The following is a 17,177-nucleotide window of genomic DNA, read 5'->3' on the forward strand; positions in this document are numbered from 1 at the left end:
CCTCGTCCTGATGGTCCTCCAGCCCAGGGGGCAGCATCACCTCTTCCTGATGCTCTTCATTTGGAAGCGGGCGCCGGGAGAAGCGAGAGGTTTGCGTGCAGCTGGTTAGTTCTATCTGGTGATTGAATTGACGAGAAAGTGCTGTAACTAGTACCGATAAAGAGAAGAGTCGGATCTGGTTAATTGAAGTTGCTGTTAACACCGAATCTGTTTGAGCGGGAAGTGGAGAAACGAAACAAACAATGGCGGCCGCAGCAACCGCCATGGAGACAGGTAAGGAGCGGAAGTCAGTGGCTTGCGAGCGGGGCGGAAGTGTGTGACCCTGTGGCTGAGCGGGGCGGAAGTGTGTGACCCTGTGGCTGAGCGGGGCGGAAGTGTGTGACCCTGTGGCTGAGCGGGGCGGAAGTGTGTGACCCTGTGGCTGAGCGGGGCGGAAGTGTGTGACCCTGTGGCTGAGCGGGGCGGAAGTGAGGGTCTTGATACTGGGAAAAAGGAGATTTTGCTGCTAATTGGCTAAAGGTAATAATGTCGAAAAGAGGAGATTCAACCTCTCGAGTGATTGGCTGTGTAGATTCGATGGGTTTGTTTTGGTATTAATTGAGACTGTGGAGAAAGTGAGGACTGTGACATTGAGTCCTTGAACATTTCTTCCTCCACCTCCACGCCCACTTTTTCCATCCAGACTCCCACCTCCCTTAAGGAATCCTTCTCCCACCTCCAGCACAACCCATCTACCTGGACACCTTGTGCTGGTCTGTTACCCACCCTTGATCTCTTCATTTCCAACTGCTGCTGTGACATAGACCGCCTCAACCTGTCAACCTCCCTCACCCACTCCAATCCCTCATCCTTGCAATGCGCAGCCCCTCAGTCCCTCTGCTCCAACCCAAACATCATCATCAAACCAACAGACAAGGGGGTGCAGTGGTAGTTTGGCACACCGACCTCTACACTGATGAAGACAAGCGCCAACTTGCAGACACCTCCTCCCGATGCCCCCTTAACCCTGACCTCATCTCCCATCACCAAACAATCCTCTCCCAGATCGTAGCTGTAGAAAGAGGTCATTTGACCGCTCAAGCATACTCTGCCATTCAATAAGACCGTGGCTGATCTGACTGAGGTCTCAACTCGACTTGTCCATCTGACTTCAGCCTATGACCCCAATTCTCAATCAAAAATTATTTTACTTTATATTTTATATGTATTGACTTGGGTTGAAATTGTGCCATCAGGTGACAAGTAACGTGTCCTTTTTCTCTCTCTCTCCCTCATTATATCAGAGGAACAGGCAAAACTGCGATTTCAGGTGGAGCTGGAGTTTGTGCAGTGTCTGGCGAACCCAAACTACCTGAACTGTAAGTGTCGGGGGATCCTCCTGGGTAATTGTAAAGTTGCTGTTTGCAGCAAAAATGTTGAAATCACTGACCTTCATTTCACCTCCCAACAGGAGTATCTCTCCTCTGTGCCTCAGTTAACAGATCAATGTCATTGTCAGTCTCTTAAAAATTGTCTGTGATCAAAACAGAGTTGGGCCCATGGATGGAGACTGACTGAGAGGGAAGTGAGTCTCCCCTGGTATAGGAGCCCTGGGTGGAGAAGGGGAAGTGCAGGAGACACTGAGCACCAAAGTGTTGCAGACAGAGACCTGGCTGCTTCAGTGAGGTGTAACCCAGCACCAGGTGCAATGTACTTGAAGACTATAATAGTTCCACTCACCTTGGTGAAGTGATGTCCATGGTGACAGGGACCACCTCCCCTTGTGTCCTGGGGTGGTCCTCCCTGGTTAACAGTATCATTCTTTCTTTAACACTACTGTGGTGTTAGTGACAATACAATCATTTTTTGTTTTTTTGATGTGGCAGTTTTGGCACAGCGAGGGTACTTCAGAGACCGAACATTTGTCAATTACTTCAAGTATCTGCTGTACTGGAAGGAGCCGGAATATGCCAAGTACCTGAAGTAAGTATCCACCCCAGGTGATGCCTCTGCCAGGGAGGGGATTGGATAGCTTTTCACCTTGATCTGTGTCACAAGATTATTATCCAGGATAACCCCAACTGCCATCCGTTCCACTCCTGAGGGCTCTTCACTCGAGTAAAATGCATTCAGTCAAATTATCCAACACGACCTGTCAGAAATGAGAGCAACAGCACCCCCATCAAACACTCCCAGGACATGGACAACATGGGGTTAGATACAGAGTGAAGCTCTCTCTACACCATCCCCATCGAACACTCCCAGGGCATGGACAGCACGGGATTAGATACAGAGTAAAGCTCCCTCAACACTGTCCCCCATCAAACACTCCCAGGACAGGGACAGTACGGGGTTAGATACAGAGTAAAGCTCCCTCTACACTGTCCCCCATCAAACACTCCCAGGACAGGGACAGTACGGGATTAGATGCAGAGTAAAGCTCCCTCAACACTGTCCCCCATCAAACACTCCCAGGACAGGGCCAGCATGGGGTTAGATACAGAGTAAAGCTCTCTCTACACTGTCCCCATCGAACACTCCCAGGGCAGGGACAGCACGGGGTTAGATACAGTGTATTTGTGCAAGTTTTCCCCAGTGTTTCCTGAAGATCCTTTCCCTTCCCTACTCTCTATCCCGCTCTTACTCCACGCTTTCCTCTTGTCCCTGTCGAGACCTCTCTATCAGAACATAGAACAGTACAGGCCCTTCGGCCATCGATGTTGTGCTGGCCTTTTATCCAACTCTAAGATCAGACTAACCCACATCCCCTTCATTGTACTAACTTTCATGTGCCTATCCAAGACTCGCTTAAAGGTCCCCAATGTATCTGACTCTAATATCGCTGCTGGCAGTGCATTCCACACCCCCCCCACTCTGTGTAAAGACCCTCCCTCTGACATCTTCCCATAATCTTCCTCCAGTCACCTATTATGCCCCCTGTGATAGTCATTCCCACCCTGGGAAAAAGCCTCTGTCTATCCACTCTATACCTGTCCTCTTCTTGTACACCTCTATCAAGTCACCTCTCATCCTTCTTCGCTCCAGTGAGAAAAGCCCTAGCTCCCTCCACCTTTCTTCCTCAGACATGTCCTCCAGCCCAGGCAGCATCCTGGTAAATCCCCTCTGCACCCTCTCTAAAGCTTTCACATCCTTCCCATGATGAGGTGACCAGAACTGAACACAATATTCCAAGTGTGGTCTAACCAGGGCTCTATAGAGCTGCAGCATAACCTCGCGGCTTTTAAACTCAATCCCGCTGCTAATGAGAGCCAACACACTATATGCCTTCTTAACAACCCTATCAATTTGGGTGGCAACTTTGAGGGATCTATGGACATGGATCCCAAGATCTTTCTGTTCCTCCATACAGCCAAGAATCCTGCTTTTAACACTGTATTGTGTATTCAAATTTGACCTTCCAAAGTGAATGACTTCACACTTTTGCAGGTGGAACTCCATCTGTCACTTATTAGTCCAATTCTGCATCCTGTCAATGTCCCTTTGCAACCTACACCAGCCCTCCATACAATCCACACCTCCAGTCTGTGTCTCACTGTCTGTGCCTGTGTGACAGGTATCCCCAGTGCCTCCACATGCTGGAGCTGCTGCAGTATGAGCACTTCCGCAAGGAGCTGGTCAACGCGCAGTGTGCCAAGTTCATCGATGAGCAGCAACTACTGCACTGGCAGCATTATTCCCGGAAACGAGTGAGGCTGCAGCAAGCACTAGCTGAGCAACAACAGCAGAACATCACACCCAGCAAGTGAGAGGATTGCACCGTGGGGGTGAGAGAACCCTGACAGGAAGTGTGAGGAAGCCTGATCCTGAGGTGATAATATACAGACATTTAATGCAGTGGCATTGAGGAGGTCCTAGGGAGATGCAAGGACAATCCTCCCCTCTGTATCTCTCTTACATGGAGCACAGATTAACAGACAGGATTGAGCTGTGAGTCTCCTGTTCAGGCCTGGACTGAATGTTGTATGTGAAGCAGTAATGTAGTTGCGTCTTGGATTGAAGAAGCTAAATTCATAAAGATTAATTCTGGACAGATAACTTAGATGGCACAGAGCAGATCACAGCTGCATTGGCAATGTTAGTTTTTAATATGTGAATAGATAGTGTGATGTCACAAGGATTCACGTGTGTTAGAGTTGTTTGTGAAATAATAAACGCAGTGGTTACTACAATGTCTCTGTGACTGTATTAAATTTGCAAAGAGAGTACTGGTTGGGACAGGTATGTCACTGTATAACACTGGGGGACAGTACTGGTGGGGACAGGTCTGTCACTGTATAACACTGGGGTACAGTACCGGTGGGGACGGGTCTGTCGCTGTATAACACTGGGGTACAGTTCAGGTGGGGACAGGTCTGTCACTGTATAACACTGGGGTACAGTTCAGGTGGGGACAGGTCTGTCACTGTATAACACTGGGCTACAGTACTAGTGGGGACGGGTCTGTCACTGTATAACACTGGGGTACAGTACCGGTGGGGACGGGTCTGTCACTGCATAACACTGGGGTACAGTACCGGTGGGGACAGGTCTGTCACTGTATAACACTGGGGTACAGTACTGGTGGGGACAGGTCTGTCCCTGTATAACACTGGGCTACAGTACTAGTGGGGACAGGTCTGTCACTGTATAACACTGGGGTACAGTACTGGTGGGGACAGGTCTGTCACTGTATAACACTGGGGTACAGTACTGGTGGGGACAGGTCTGTCACTGTATAACACTGGGGTACAGTACCGGTGGGGACGGTTCTATCGCTGTAAAGCACTGGGGTACAGTTCAGGTGGGGACAGGTCTGTCACTGTATAACACTGGGCTACAGTACTAGTGGGGACGGGTCTGTCACTGTATAACACTGGGCTACAGTACTAGTGGGGACGGGTCTGTCACTGTATAACACTGGGGTACAGTACCGGTGGGGACGGGTCTGTCACTGCATAACACTGGGGGTCAGTACTGGTGGGGACAGGTCTGTCACTGTATAACACTGGGGGTCAGTACTGGTGGGGACAGGTCTGTCGCTGTATAGCACTGGGGTACAGTACTGGTGGGGACAGGTCTGTCGCTGTATAGCACTGGGGTACAGTACTGGTGGGGACAGGTCTGTCACTGTATAGCACTGGGGTACAGTACCGGTGGGGACGGTTCTGTCGCTGTATAACACGGATACAGTACTGAGCTGATGGTTTGCATCTGAGGGTGTTAGAGGGAGGAGGGGAGGACATTGTAGATCTCATAACTATATAACTATATACTTCACCCAGAGAGTGGTGGCTGTGTGGAATGCTCTGCCCCAGAGGGCAGTGGAGGCCCAGTCTCTGGATTCATTTAAGAAAGAATTGGATAGAGCTCTTAAAGATAGTGGAGTCAAGGGTTATGGAGATAGGCTGGAACAGGATACTGATTAGGAATGATCAGCCATGATCATATTGAATGGCGGTGCAGGCTCGAAGGGCAGAATGGCCTACTCCTGCATCTATTGTCTATTGTCTGTATAATTTTTCAGAGTTCCCTCGTGCAGGGGTCCTCCCTCTGAATTGGAACATTGTATATATCACTCTGCTTTTTGAGAAGGCTGAAAGAGGAAATCTGGGGAATTCCAGACCAATTTGCCTCACATCTGTGCTGGGGAAATTGTTGGAGTTTGTTTTCAGGGTGGGGGGTCACTGAATATTGAAAATTTTCAGTTCATCAGAGAGCCAGCCTAGCTTTATGACAGGTAGGCCATACCTGACCAACCTCATTGAGTTTTCCAAGAGGTGATTAAAGGAGTGGATATGGGAATGTTTATGGACATTTACTATGTGAAATTCCAGAAAGCACTTGATAAAGTCCCAAATTGACTAAGTTCCGCTTTCACACTATAACAAACTCCGAGACCTAGGACTCTGCTCCCTCCTCTAACAGGATCCTTGACGTCCTGATCCATAGACCGCAGTCAGACAACGCCTCCACAAGAATCCTCAATCCCGATGCCTCAGTATGCAGGCCCCTAATGTACACCATATACACAGATGCCTGGGGCTGAATTCCACACCAACTCCATTTACAAGTTTATGAGTGACACCAGCGTTGTAGGTTGGATCTCCAACAATAATAGGATGGAGTACAGGAAAAAGATAGAGTGCTTACCAGCATGGCGTGGAGACAACAATCTCCATCAGTGTCAGCAAAGCGAGGGGACTAGTCAGCGATTTCAGGAAGCAGAGTGGAGGACAAGCCCTTGTCTGTGTCAGTGGTGCTGAGGTGGACATGGTCAAGCATCCTGGGAGTGCCAATCACCAACAATCTGTCCTGCTCCACCCACACTGACACGACAGTCAGGAAAGCACAGCAACTCCATAACTTCCTCAGCAGGGTAAGGAAATTCAGCGTGTCCATAAAGGCACTTATTTTTACAAATGCAACATAGAAAGTATCTTATGTGGATGTATCACAGCTTGGTATGACAACTGCTCTGTCCAGGACCATAAGAAACTACGGACAGTTGTGAACACAGCCCAATGTATCACCCAGGCCAGCTTTCCATCCACTGACTCCGTCTACATTTCCCACTGCCTCAGGAAGGTAGCGAATAGCATCAAAGACCCCTTGCATCTCAGTATACTCCATTGGGCAGAAGATATAAAAGTTTGAATACTTGAACAAACAGATTTAAGGACAACTTTTAGCCCCCAGTTGTTAGACATGAATGGACATCTTTAATGTTAATGTGATCTGTCTCTGCACCTTCCCTGCAGCAGGAACACTGTATTCTGCACTCTGTTTTGTTACCCTGATGCACTTGTGTAGTATAGTTCACCTGTAAAGCCTGTTTCACTGTAGCACGGTACATGTGACAGGAATAAATCAAACCTAAGACACTGTTATCTAAAGGTAGAAGCCTATGGACTTGAGAACAAGTTTCTGATGGTTGGGAAATGGGTTGAGTGGCAGATGTCACAAAGTAGGGATAATGGGCAGGTAATCAGATTAGCAGGATGTGACTAGTGGCGTCCCACAAGGATTTGTGTTCAGCTCCCAATTATTCACATTTTTAAATGATTTGGATAATGGCATCAAAAGCAACATATTTGCTGTAGACAGTGTGGATGATCGCACCAAATTACACAGGGATATTGATAGACTAAGTGAATTGGGAAAAACTGGCAGATGGAATTCACTGTAGGCGTGAGGTCATCCACTTTGGACTGAGAAAGGACAGATCAGGGAACTTTCGAGATGGTATGAGGTTAAATACAGCGGATATCCAAAGACAGGCACAGAAAATATTACAGAAAACCAATAGAATTCTGGTATTTCTATCGAGAGGACTGGAGTATAAGGACACAGATGTTACGCTATGGTTATACAGAACCCTGGTTAGATCTCACTGGGAGCAGATCTGGGTACCACACCTCAGGGAGCCTACATTGGCCTTGGAGGGTGTACAACATGGGTTTACAAGAATGATCCCTGGGGTTCAGGGGTTAAGGTTTGAGGAGAGATTATACAAATTAGGCCTGTTTTCTCTCGGTGTAAGGATAATCTGATCCAAATTGTCAAGATATGAACAGGAAAAGACAGGGAAGGTAAAGATTGCCTATTTCCCCTGGTTGGGGATTCTAGAACAAGGGGCATGGTCTGAGAATTATGGCCAGACTGTTCAGGAGATTTGTTAGGAACCACTTTGACACACAAAGGGTGATAAAGATTTGAAAACAGTCGTGGTGGAGTAGGTCTGTCACTATTGGTCAGTTGTAGTCAATCTGAATGTATAGATTCCAGTTGTTTCCAGTGAGGGACGTTAGCAATAGATTTTCCTTTGATAGTGAGCTGTACTGAGAGCAGTCAGTTGCTATGGGGGCAGTGGTATTAAATATCTGTTCCTGTTGACGATAGTCTCTCGTGTCTCTTTGAGGAATTGATGGACTCTGGTAATCCTGATTTAGAGGATTTCTGCTCACAGCCTGAAAACACAATCAATACACAGTGCTCCTGCCAGCATTGCTAGAATTGTCCTGTATTCTCCATTATTGTGCCTATTTGGGCACTGCCATGTTTTTTAATGGCAGAGTGTTTCACAGTGAGCATGCTCAGAACCTCCCCCATGTACAATCTGAACCTTTCGGGGTGGGGGAGTGTATCAGGACCCGCTGCTGATTGTTTAATGAGCTGTGACAGTGTTACTCCTGTGTGTTGACCCAGTCAGTGTTTATCAGGGGCTGGGGAAACCTTCTGTGTAAACTCAGGGCTGTGTCATGTACTGCACTCTCTGCTGGTTTCATACAATGTTTAATCCACAGTAATGTCCTTTTGTAGATGTTGAATACAAATTCTGGTTTGTATTCACCAAAGATGTTTAGATCCAAACTCCTTTCTAGGCTAAATTGTGGAGGTGAACCATTACGTGTCACTGATTGGCACACCGGCCTGTCCCCTTTCTTGGAGAAAACAAGGGGCTGTTTTTGCCAGCTTAAAGTTTTTGCTATACAAATGCAAATTGTTGTTGTTGGCAAAGATTCCAATCTGGAGGGACTTGGCTGATAGGACTCAGTGTCTGTGAGGAGACCAGGGGGGCACCAGAAGTGCAGGATTAGACAGGAATCTCCAGGAATGAATGAGAAATCCCAGTGGGAATACTGTGAACCAACAAGGAAAACGGAAGAAGAGAAGGCTTTCCCATAGTGTTTGCCCCTCAAGTATGGAAGTATTGGTGTGAGGGGAGGGGAGTTACTGTTCATGTAAGAGGAGGGAATTAAACAACCAGATCATCAAAAGTGTGTTCTCTTTCTGATTGGCTGCAGAAAGGTTTTAGATAAACTCAGAACCTGACTGCAGCTCTTAACATAAACTCCAACCGCGACCCCAGGCACTAATCCCGAACCCTGATCATTAACATCCAATCCCAGGCACTAATCCTGAATCTTGACCATTTACCCCCTGACCCCAGGCACTAATCCTGAACCCTGACCATTAACCCCCGACCCCAGGCACTAATCCCGAACCCTGACCATTAACCCCACGACCACAGGCACTAATCCTGAACCCTGATCATTAACCCCTGACCCCAGGCACTAATCCTGAACCCTGACCATTAACCCCCCGACCCCAGGCTCTAATCCTGAACCCTGACCATTAACCCCACGACCCCAGGCACTAATCCCGAACCCTAACCATTAACCCCACGACCCCAGGCACTAATCCTGAACCCTGACCATTAACCCCCGACCCCAGGCTCTAATCCTGAACCCTAACCATTAACCCCACGACCCCAGGCACTAATCCCGAACCCTGACCATTAACCCCCGACCCCAGGCACTAATCCCGAACCCTGACCATTAACCCTCGACCCCAGGCTCTAATCCTGAACCCTAACCATTAACCCCACGACCCCAGGCTCTAATCCTGAACCCTGACCATTAACCCCCGACCCCAGGCTCTAATCCTGAACCCTAACCATTAACCCCACGACCCCAGGCTCTAATCCTGAACCCTAACCATTAACCCCACGACCCCAGGCTCTAATCCTGAACCCTGACCATTAACCCCACGACCCCAGGCACTAATCCCGAACCCTGACCATTAACCCACGACCCCAGGCTCTAATCCTGAACCCTGATCATTAACCCCACGACCCCAGGCACTAATCCTGAACCCTAACCATTAACCCCCGTCCCCAGGCTCTAATCCTGAACCCTGACCATTAACCCCACGACCCCAGGCTCTAATCCTGAACCCTGACCATTAACCCCACGACCCCAGGCTCTAATCCTGAACCCTGACCATTAACCCCCGACCCCAGGCTCTAATCCTGAACCCTGACCATTAACCCCACGACCCCAGGCTCTAATCCCGAACCCTAACCATTAACCCCACGACCCCAGGCACTAATCCCGAACCCTAACCATTAACCCCACGACCCCAGGCACTAATCCCGAACCCTGACCATTAACCCACGACCCCAGGCACTAATCCCGAACCCTGACCATTAACCCCCGACCCCAGGCACTAATCCTGAACCCTGATCATTAACCCCCGACCCCAGGCTCTAATCCTGAACCCTGACCATTAACCCCACGACCCCAGGCACTAATCCCGAACCCTGACCATTAACCCCCCGACCCCAGGCTCTAATCCTGAACCCTAACCATTAACCCCACGACCCCAGGCTCTAATCCCGAACCCTGACCATTAACCCCACGACCCCAGGCACTAATCCTGAACCCTAACCATTAACCCCCCGACCCCAGGCTCTAATCCCGAACCCTGACCATTAACCCCACGACCCCAGGCACTAATCCTGAACCCTAACCATTAACCCCCCGACCCCAGGCTCTAATCCTGAACCCTAACCATTAACCCCACGACCCCAGGCTCTAATCCCGAACCCTGACCATTAACCCCACGACCCCAGGCACTAATCCTGAACCCTAACCATTAACCCCCCGACCCCAGGCTCTAATCCCGAACCCTGACCATTAACCCCACGACCCCAGGCACTAATCCTGAACCCTAACCATTAACCCCCCGACCCCAGGCTCTAATCCTGAACCCTGACCATTAACCCCACGACCCCAGGCTCTAATCCCGAACCCTAACCATTAACCCCACGACCCCAGGCTCTAATCCCGAACCCTGACCATTAACCCCCCGACCCCAGGCTCTAATCCTGAACCCTAACCATTAACCCCACGACCCCAGGCTCTACTCCTGAACCCTAACCATTAACCCCACGACCCCAGGCCCTAATCCTGAACCCTAACCATTAACCCCACGAACCCAGGCTCTAATCCCGAACCCTGACCATTAACCCACGACCCCAGGCACTAATCCCGAACCCTAACCATTAACCCCACGACCCCAGGCTCTAATCCCGAACCCTAACCATTAACCCCCGACCCCAGGCTCTAATCCTGAACCCTGACCATTAACCCCACGACCCCAGGCTCTAATCCCGAACCCTGACCATTAACCCACGACCCCAGGCACTAATCCCGAACCCTAACCATTAACCCCACGACCCCAGGCACTAATCCCGAACCCTAACCATTAACCCCCCGACCCCAGGCACTAATCCCGAACCCTAACCATTAACCCCACGACCCCAGGCTCTAATCCCGAACCCTGACCATTAACCCACGACCCCAGGCACTAATCCCGAACCCTAACCATTAACCCCACGACCCCAGGCACTAACCCTGAACCCTGACCATTAACCCACGACCCCAGGCACTAATCCTGAACCCTGACCATTAACCCTCGACCCCAGGCACTAATCCCGAACCCTAACCATTAACCCCACGACCCCAGGCTCTAATCCCGAACCCTGACCATTAACCCCACGACCCCAGGCACTAATCCTGAACCCTAACCATTAACCCCACGACCCCAGGCACTAATCCTGAACCCTGACCATTAACCCACGACCCCAGGCACTAATCCCGAACCCTAACCATTAACCCCACGACCCCAGGCACTAATCCCGAACCCTAACCATTAACCCCACGACCCCAGGCACTAATCCTGAACCCTAACCATTAACCCCCGACCCCAGGCTCTAATCCTGAACCCTGACCATTAACCCCACGACCCCAGGCTCTAATCCTGAACCCTGACCATTAACCCCCGACCCCAGGCACTAATCCTGAACCCTGACCATTAACCCCCGACCCCAGGCTCTAATCCTGAACCCTGATCATTAACCCCCCGACCCCAGGCTCTAATCCTGAACCCTGACCATTAACCCCACGACCCCAGGCACTAATCCTGAACCCTGACCATTAACCCCCGACCCCAGGCTCTAATCCTGAACCCTAACCATTAACCCCACGACCCCAGGCTCTAATCCTGAACCCTAACCATTAACCCCACGACCCCAGGCACTAATCCTGAACCCTGACCATTAACCCCCAACCCCAGGCTCTAATCCTGAACCCTAACCATTAACCCCACGACCCCAGGCTCTAATCCTGAACCCTAACCATTAACCCCACGACCCCAGGCTCTAATCCTGAACCCTAACCATTAACCCCCCGACCCCAGGCTCTAATCCTGAACCCTGACCATTAACCCCCGACCCCAGGCTCTAATCCTGAACCCTGATCATTAACCCCCGACCCCAGGCTCTAATCCTGAACCCTAACCATTAACCCCACGACCCCAGGCACTAATCCTGAACCCTGACCATTAACCCCCGACCCCAGGCTCTAATCCCGAACCCTGACCATTTACCCCCCGACCCCAGGCTCTAATCCTGAACCCTGACCATTAACCCCCGACCCCAGGCTCTAATCCTGAACCCTAACCATTAACCCCACGACCCCAGGCTCTAATCCCGAACCCTAACCATTAACCCCCCGACCCCAGGCTCTAATCCCGAACCCTGACCATTAACCCCCCGACCCCAGGCTCTAATCCTGAACCCTGACCATTAACCCCACGACCCCAGGCTCTAATCCCGAACCCTAACCATTAACCCCCGACCCCAGGCTCTAATCCTGAACCCTAACCATTAACCCCACGACCCCAGGCTCTAATCCTGAACCCTAACCATTAACCCCCGACCCCAGGCTCTAATCCTGAACCCTAACCATTAACCCCCCGACCCCAGGCACTAATCCCGAACCCTAACCATTAACCCCCCGACCCCAGGCACTAATCCCGAACCCTAACCATTAACCCCACGACCCCAGGCTCTAATCCCGAACCCTGACCATTAACCCACGACCCCAGGCACTAATCCCGAACCCTAACCATTAACCCCACGACCACAGGCACTAATCCCGAACCCTGACCATTAACCCACGACCCCAGGCTCTAATCCTGAACCCTGACCATTAACCCACGACCCCAGGCACTAATCCCGAACCCTAACCATTAACCCCACGACCCCAGGCACTAATCCTGAACCCTGACCATTAACCCCACGACCACAGGCACTAATCCTGAACCCTAACCATTAACCCCACGACCCCAGGCTCTAATCCCGAACCCTAACCATTAACCCCACGACCACAGGCACTAATCCTGAACCCTGACCATTAACCCCACGACCCCAGGCACTAATCCTGAACCCTGACCATTAACCCCCGACCCCAGGCTCTAATCCTGAACCCTGATCATTAACACCCGACCCCAGGCACTAATCCCGAACCCTGACCATTAACCCCCCGACCCCAGGCACTAATCCCGAACCCTGACCATTAACCCCCGACCCCAGGCACTAATCCTGAACCCTGACCATTAACCCCCGACCGCAGGCACTAATCCCGAACCCTGACCATTAACCCCACGACCCCAGGCTCTAATCCTGAACCCTAACCATTAACCCCTGACCCCAGGCTCTAATCCTGAACCCTGATCATTAACCCCCGACCCCAGGCTCTAATCCTGAACCCTGATCATTAACACCCGACCCCAGGCACTAATCCTGAACCCTGACCATTAACCCCCGACCCCAGGCTCTAATCCTGAACCCTGATCATTAACACCCGACCCCAGGCACTAATCCTGAACCCTGATCATTAACACCCGACCCCAGGCACTAATCCTGAACCCTGACCATTAACCCCCGACCCCAGGCACTAATCCTGAACCCTGACCATTAACACCCGACCCCAGACACTAATCACAACCCTGGCCATTAGCCTCCGACCCCAGACACTAATCCCAACCCTGACCATTAACCCCTGACCCCAGGCACTAATCGTGAACCCTGACCATTAACACACGGCCCCAAACACTAATCCTGAACCCTGACCAGTAACTCCCGACCCCAGGAACTAATCCTGAACCCTGGCCATTAACTCACGACCCCAGGCACTAATCCTGAACCCTGACCATTAACCCCCGACCCCAGGCACTCATCCCAAACCCTAACCATTAACCCCTGACCCCAGGCACTAATCCTAAACCCTGACGGTTAATCCCGGACCCCCAGCACAAATGCTGAACCCTGACCATTAACCCCTGGGAACTGGCTTTAATTCTAATCACAACCACTAAACCTGAACCCTGAAAGCCAACCCTAACCCCCATACACTAACCCTATCACACCACCCCCATATACTAACCCTAACCCTATCACACCACCCCCATATACTAACCCTAACCCTATCGCACCACCCCCATATACTAACCCTAACCCTATCGCACCACCCCCATATACTAACCCTATCGCACCACCCCCATATACTAACCCTAACCCTATCGCACCACCCCCATATACTAACCCTAACCCTATCACACCAAACCCATATACTAACCCTAACCCTATCACACCACCCCCAATTACTAACCCTAACCCTATCACACCAAACCCATATACTAACCCTAACCCTATCACACCACCCCCAAATACTAACCCTAACCCTATCACCCAAACCCCAAATACTAACCCTAACCCTATCACCCAAACCCCAAATACTAACCCTAACCCTATCACACCATCCCTATATACTAACCCTAACCCTATCACACCAATTCCATATAGTAACTCTAACCCTATCACACCAATCCCATATAATAACCCTAACCATATTACATCCAAACCCATATACTAACCCTATCACATCATCCCCATATACTAACTCTAACCCTATCACATCATCCCCATATACTAACCCTAATCCTATCTCACCAACCCCATATACTAACCCTAACCCTATCACACCAACCCCATATACTAACCCTAACCCTATCACACCATCCCCATATACTAACCCTAACCCTATCACACTAAACCTAACCCTATCACCCAAACCCCATATACTAACCCTAACCCTAACCCTATCACCCAAACCCCATATACTAACCCTAACCCTAACCCTATCACCCAAACCCCATATAATAACCCTAACCCTATCACCCAAACCCCATATACTAACCCTAACCCTATCACACCAACCCCATATACTAACCCTAACCCTGTCACACCATCCCCATATACTAACCCTAACCCTATCACACCACCCCCATATACTAACCCTAACCCTATCACACCACCCCCATATACTAACCCTAACCCTATCACACCAAACCCATATACTAACCCTAACCCTATCACACCATCCCCATATACTAACCCTAGCCCTATCACACCACCCCCATATACTAACCCTAACCCTATCACCCAAACCCCATATACTAACCCTAACCCTATCACACCAAACCCATATACTAACCCTAACCCTATCACACCATCCCCATATACTAACCCTAACCCTATCACACCACCCCCATATACTAACCCTAACCCTAACCCTATCACCCAAACCCCATATACTAACCCTAACCCTATCACACCAATCCCATATACTAACCCTAACCCTATCACACCATCCCCATATACTAACCCTAACCCTATCACACCATCCCCATATACTAACCCTAACCCTATCACACCAACCCCATATACTAACCCTAACCCTATCACACCATCCCCATATACTAACCCTAACCCTATCACACCAAACCCATATACTAACCCTAACCCTATCACCCAAACCCCATATACTAACCCTAACCCTATCACACCATCCCCATATACTAACCCTAACCCTATCACACCATCCCCATATACTAACCCTAACCCTATCACCCAAACCCCATATACTAACCCTAACCCTATCACCCAAATCCCATATACTAACCCTAACCCTATCACCCTACCCCATATACTAACCCTATCACACCATCCCTATATACTAACCCTAACCCTATCACACCAAACCCCATATACTAACCCTAACCCTATCACACCAACCCCATATACTAACCCTAATCCTATCACACCAACCCCATATACTAGCCCTCACCCTATCACACCAACCCCATATACTAACCCTAACCCTATCACACCAACCCCATATACTAACCCTAACCCTAACCCTATCACCCAAACCCCATATACTAACCCTAACCCTAACCCTATCACCCAAACCCCATATACTAACCCTAACCCTAACCCTATCACCCAAACCCCATACACTAACCCTAACCCTAACCCTATCACCCAAACCCCATATACTAACCCTAACCCTATCACCCAAACCCCATATACTAACCCTAACCCTAACCCTATCACCCAAACCCCATATACTAACCCTAACCCTAACCCTATCACCCAAACCCCATACACTAACCCTAACCCTAACCCTATCACCCAAACCCCATATACTAACCCTAACCCTATCACCCAAACCCCATATACTAACCCTAACCCTATCACCCAAACCCCATATACTAACCCTCACCCTATCACCCAAACCCCATATACTAACCCTAACCCTATCACCCAAACCCCATATACTAACCCTAACCCTATCACACCATCCCCATATACTAACCCTAACCCTATCACCCAAACCCCATATACTAACCCTAACCCTATCACCCAAACCCCATATACTAACCCTAACCCTATCACACCAACCCCATATACTAACCCTAACCCTATCACATCCAACCCAGAGCCTGAACATTAACCCCAAACCCCAAGCATTATCTCTGAACCCCGGGCACTGATCCTAGTCTCAACCCCAAAAGTGCTTTGAACCTGAAGCCAAGGGTGAGGATACCTGGAGTGTGGGGGAGGGTGATGGCGAATGGTGGGAGAGCACTGGGGCTTGTGACAAGGTAGCTCCCAAGGTTCCATCCAGACGACAAATGAATTACTTTTCAATCGTCCTCCCTGTTGCCTTGCAGATTAATCTTTAGCTGACCGATGTTGTGACTGCCTCTTTGTTTTTCTGCACTGTGGTGTCACTTTAACCTTCGGTGTTTGTTGTTGGTCTGAGAATGTCATGTGGCCCAGGCAGCTCTGTCAGGATGTTCTGCTGTTGTTATGTTTCTTTTGGGCTGGTTATGATCTCTCTCACTGTTAGTAAATGTTCAACAGGAATAGGTGGTTGTTTGGAATAAAATCTGAAGAAGAGAAGTTATTGTTTCATCCAGTCAAGGTCAGCTGAGGTTACCGGTGAATTCATAGAGAGCCACAAGTGGACTCAGAGGCAAAACCTTTAACTGAAAATGTGAAGAGAATATAGCTCAGGGTGGAAGGTCATGTAATGAACTGTCCTGCAATACACCCAATCAAAGTTAGCGACCCTACCGTAAGGAGTTACATGGGATAGGTGGGTTAGATGGGTTGAAGGTTTCTCTGTAACTACAGAACAACCCAAGGATACTTGAACAGAAAA

General features: G+C 49.7%; 1 protein-coding gene across 1 annotated transcript; it reads left to right on the forward strand.

Annotated features, from left to right (window-relative positions):
* The first annotated feature begins 32 nt into the window (after nt 1-32).
* med31 (mediator complex subunit 31) lies at nt 33-4,169 on the forward strand. The gene is made up of 4 exons (XM_072590089.1): nt 33-273; nt 1,284-1,358; nt 1,866-1,962; nt 3,554-4,169. Exons 1-4 carry the CDS (start codon nt 243-245, stop codon nt 3,744-3,746), a joined length of 396 nt encoding a protein of 131 aa, XP_072446190.1. The 5' UTR covers nt 33-242; the 3' UTR covers nt 3,747-4,169.
* The last annotated feature ends 13,008 nt before the right edge of the window (nt 4,170-17,177 follow it).

Source organism: Chiloscyllium punctatum, chromosome 19 (assembly GCF_047496795.1).
Source record: "Chiloscyllium punctatum isolate Juve2018m chromosome 19, sChiPun1.3, whole genome shotgun sequence".
Taxonomy (NCBI): domain Eukaryota; kingdom Metazoa; phylum Chordata; class Chondrichthyes; order Orectolobiformes; family Hemiscylliidae; genus Chiloscyllium; species Chiloscyllium punctatum.

Excerpts from the sequence above, each read along its gene's own strand:
- med31 (XM_072590089.1), top strand. The coding sequence starts at position 243 with ATGGCGGCCGCAGCAACCGCCATGGAGACAG. Across the intron at positions 274-1,283 it reads AGCAACCGCCATGGAGACAG|AGGAACAGGCAAAACTGCGA; the intron begins GTAAGGAGCGGA and ends TCATTATATCAG. Across the intron at positions 1,963-3,553 it reads GAATATGCCAAGTACCTGAA|GTATCCCCAGTGCCTCCACA; the intron begins GTAAGTATCCAC and ends CCTGTGTGACAG.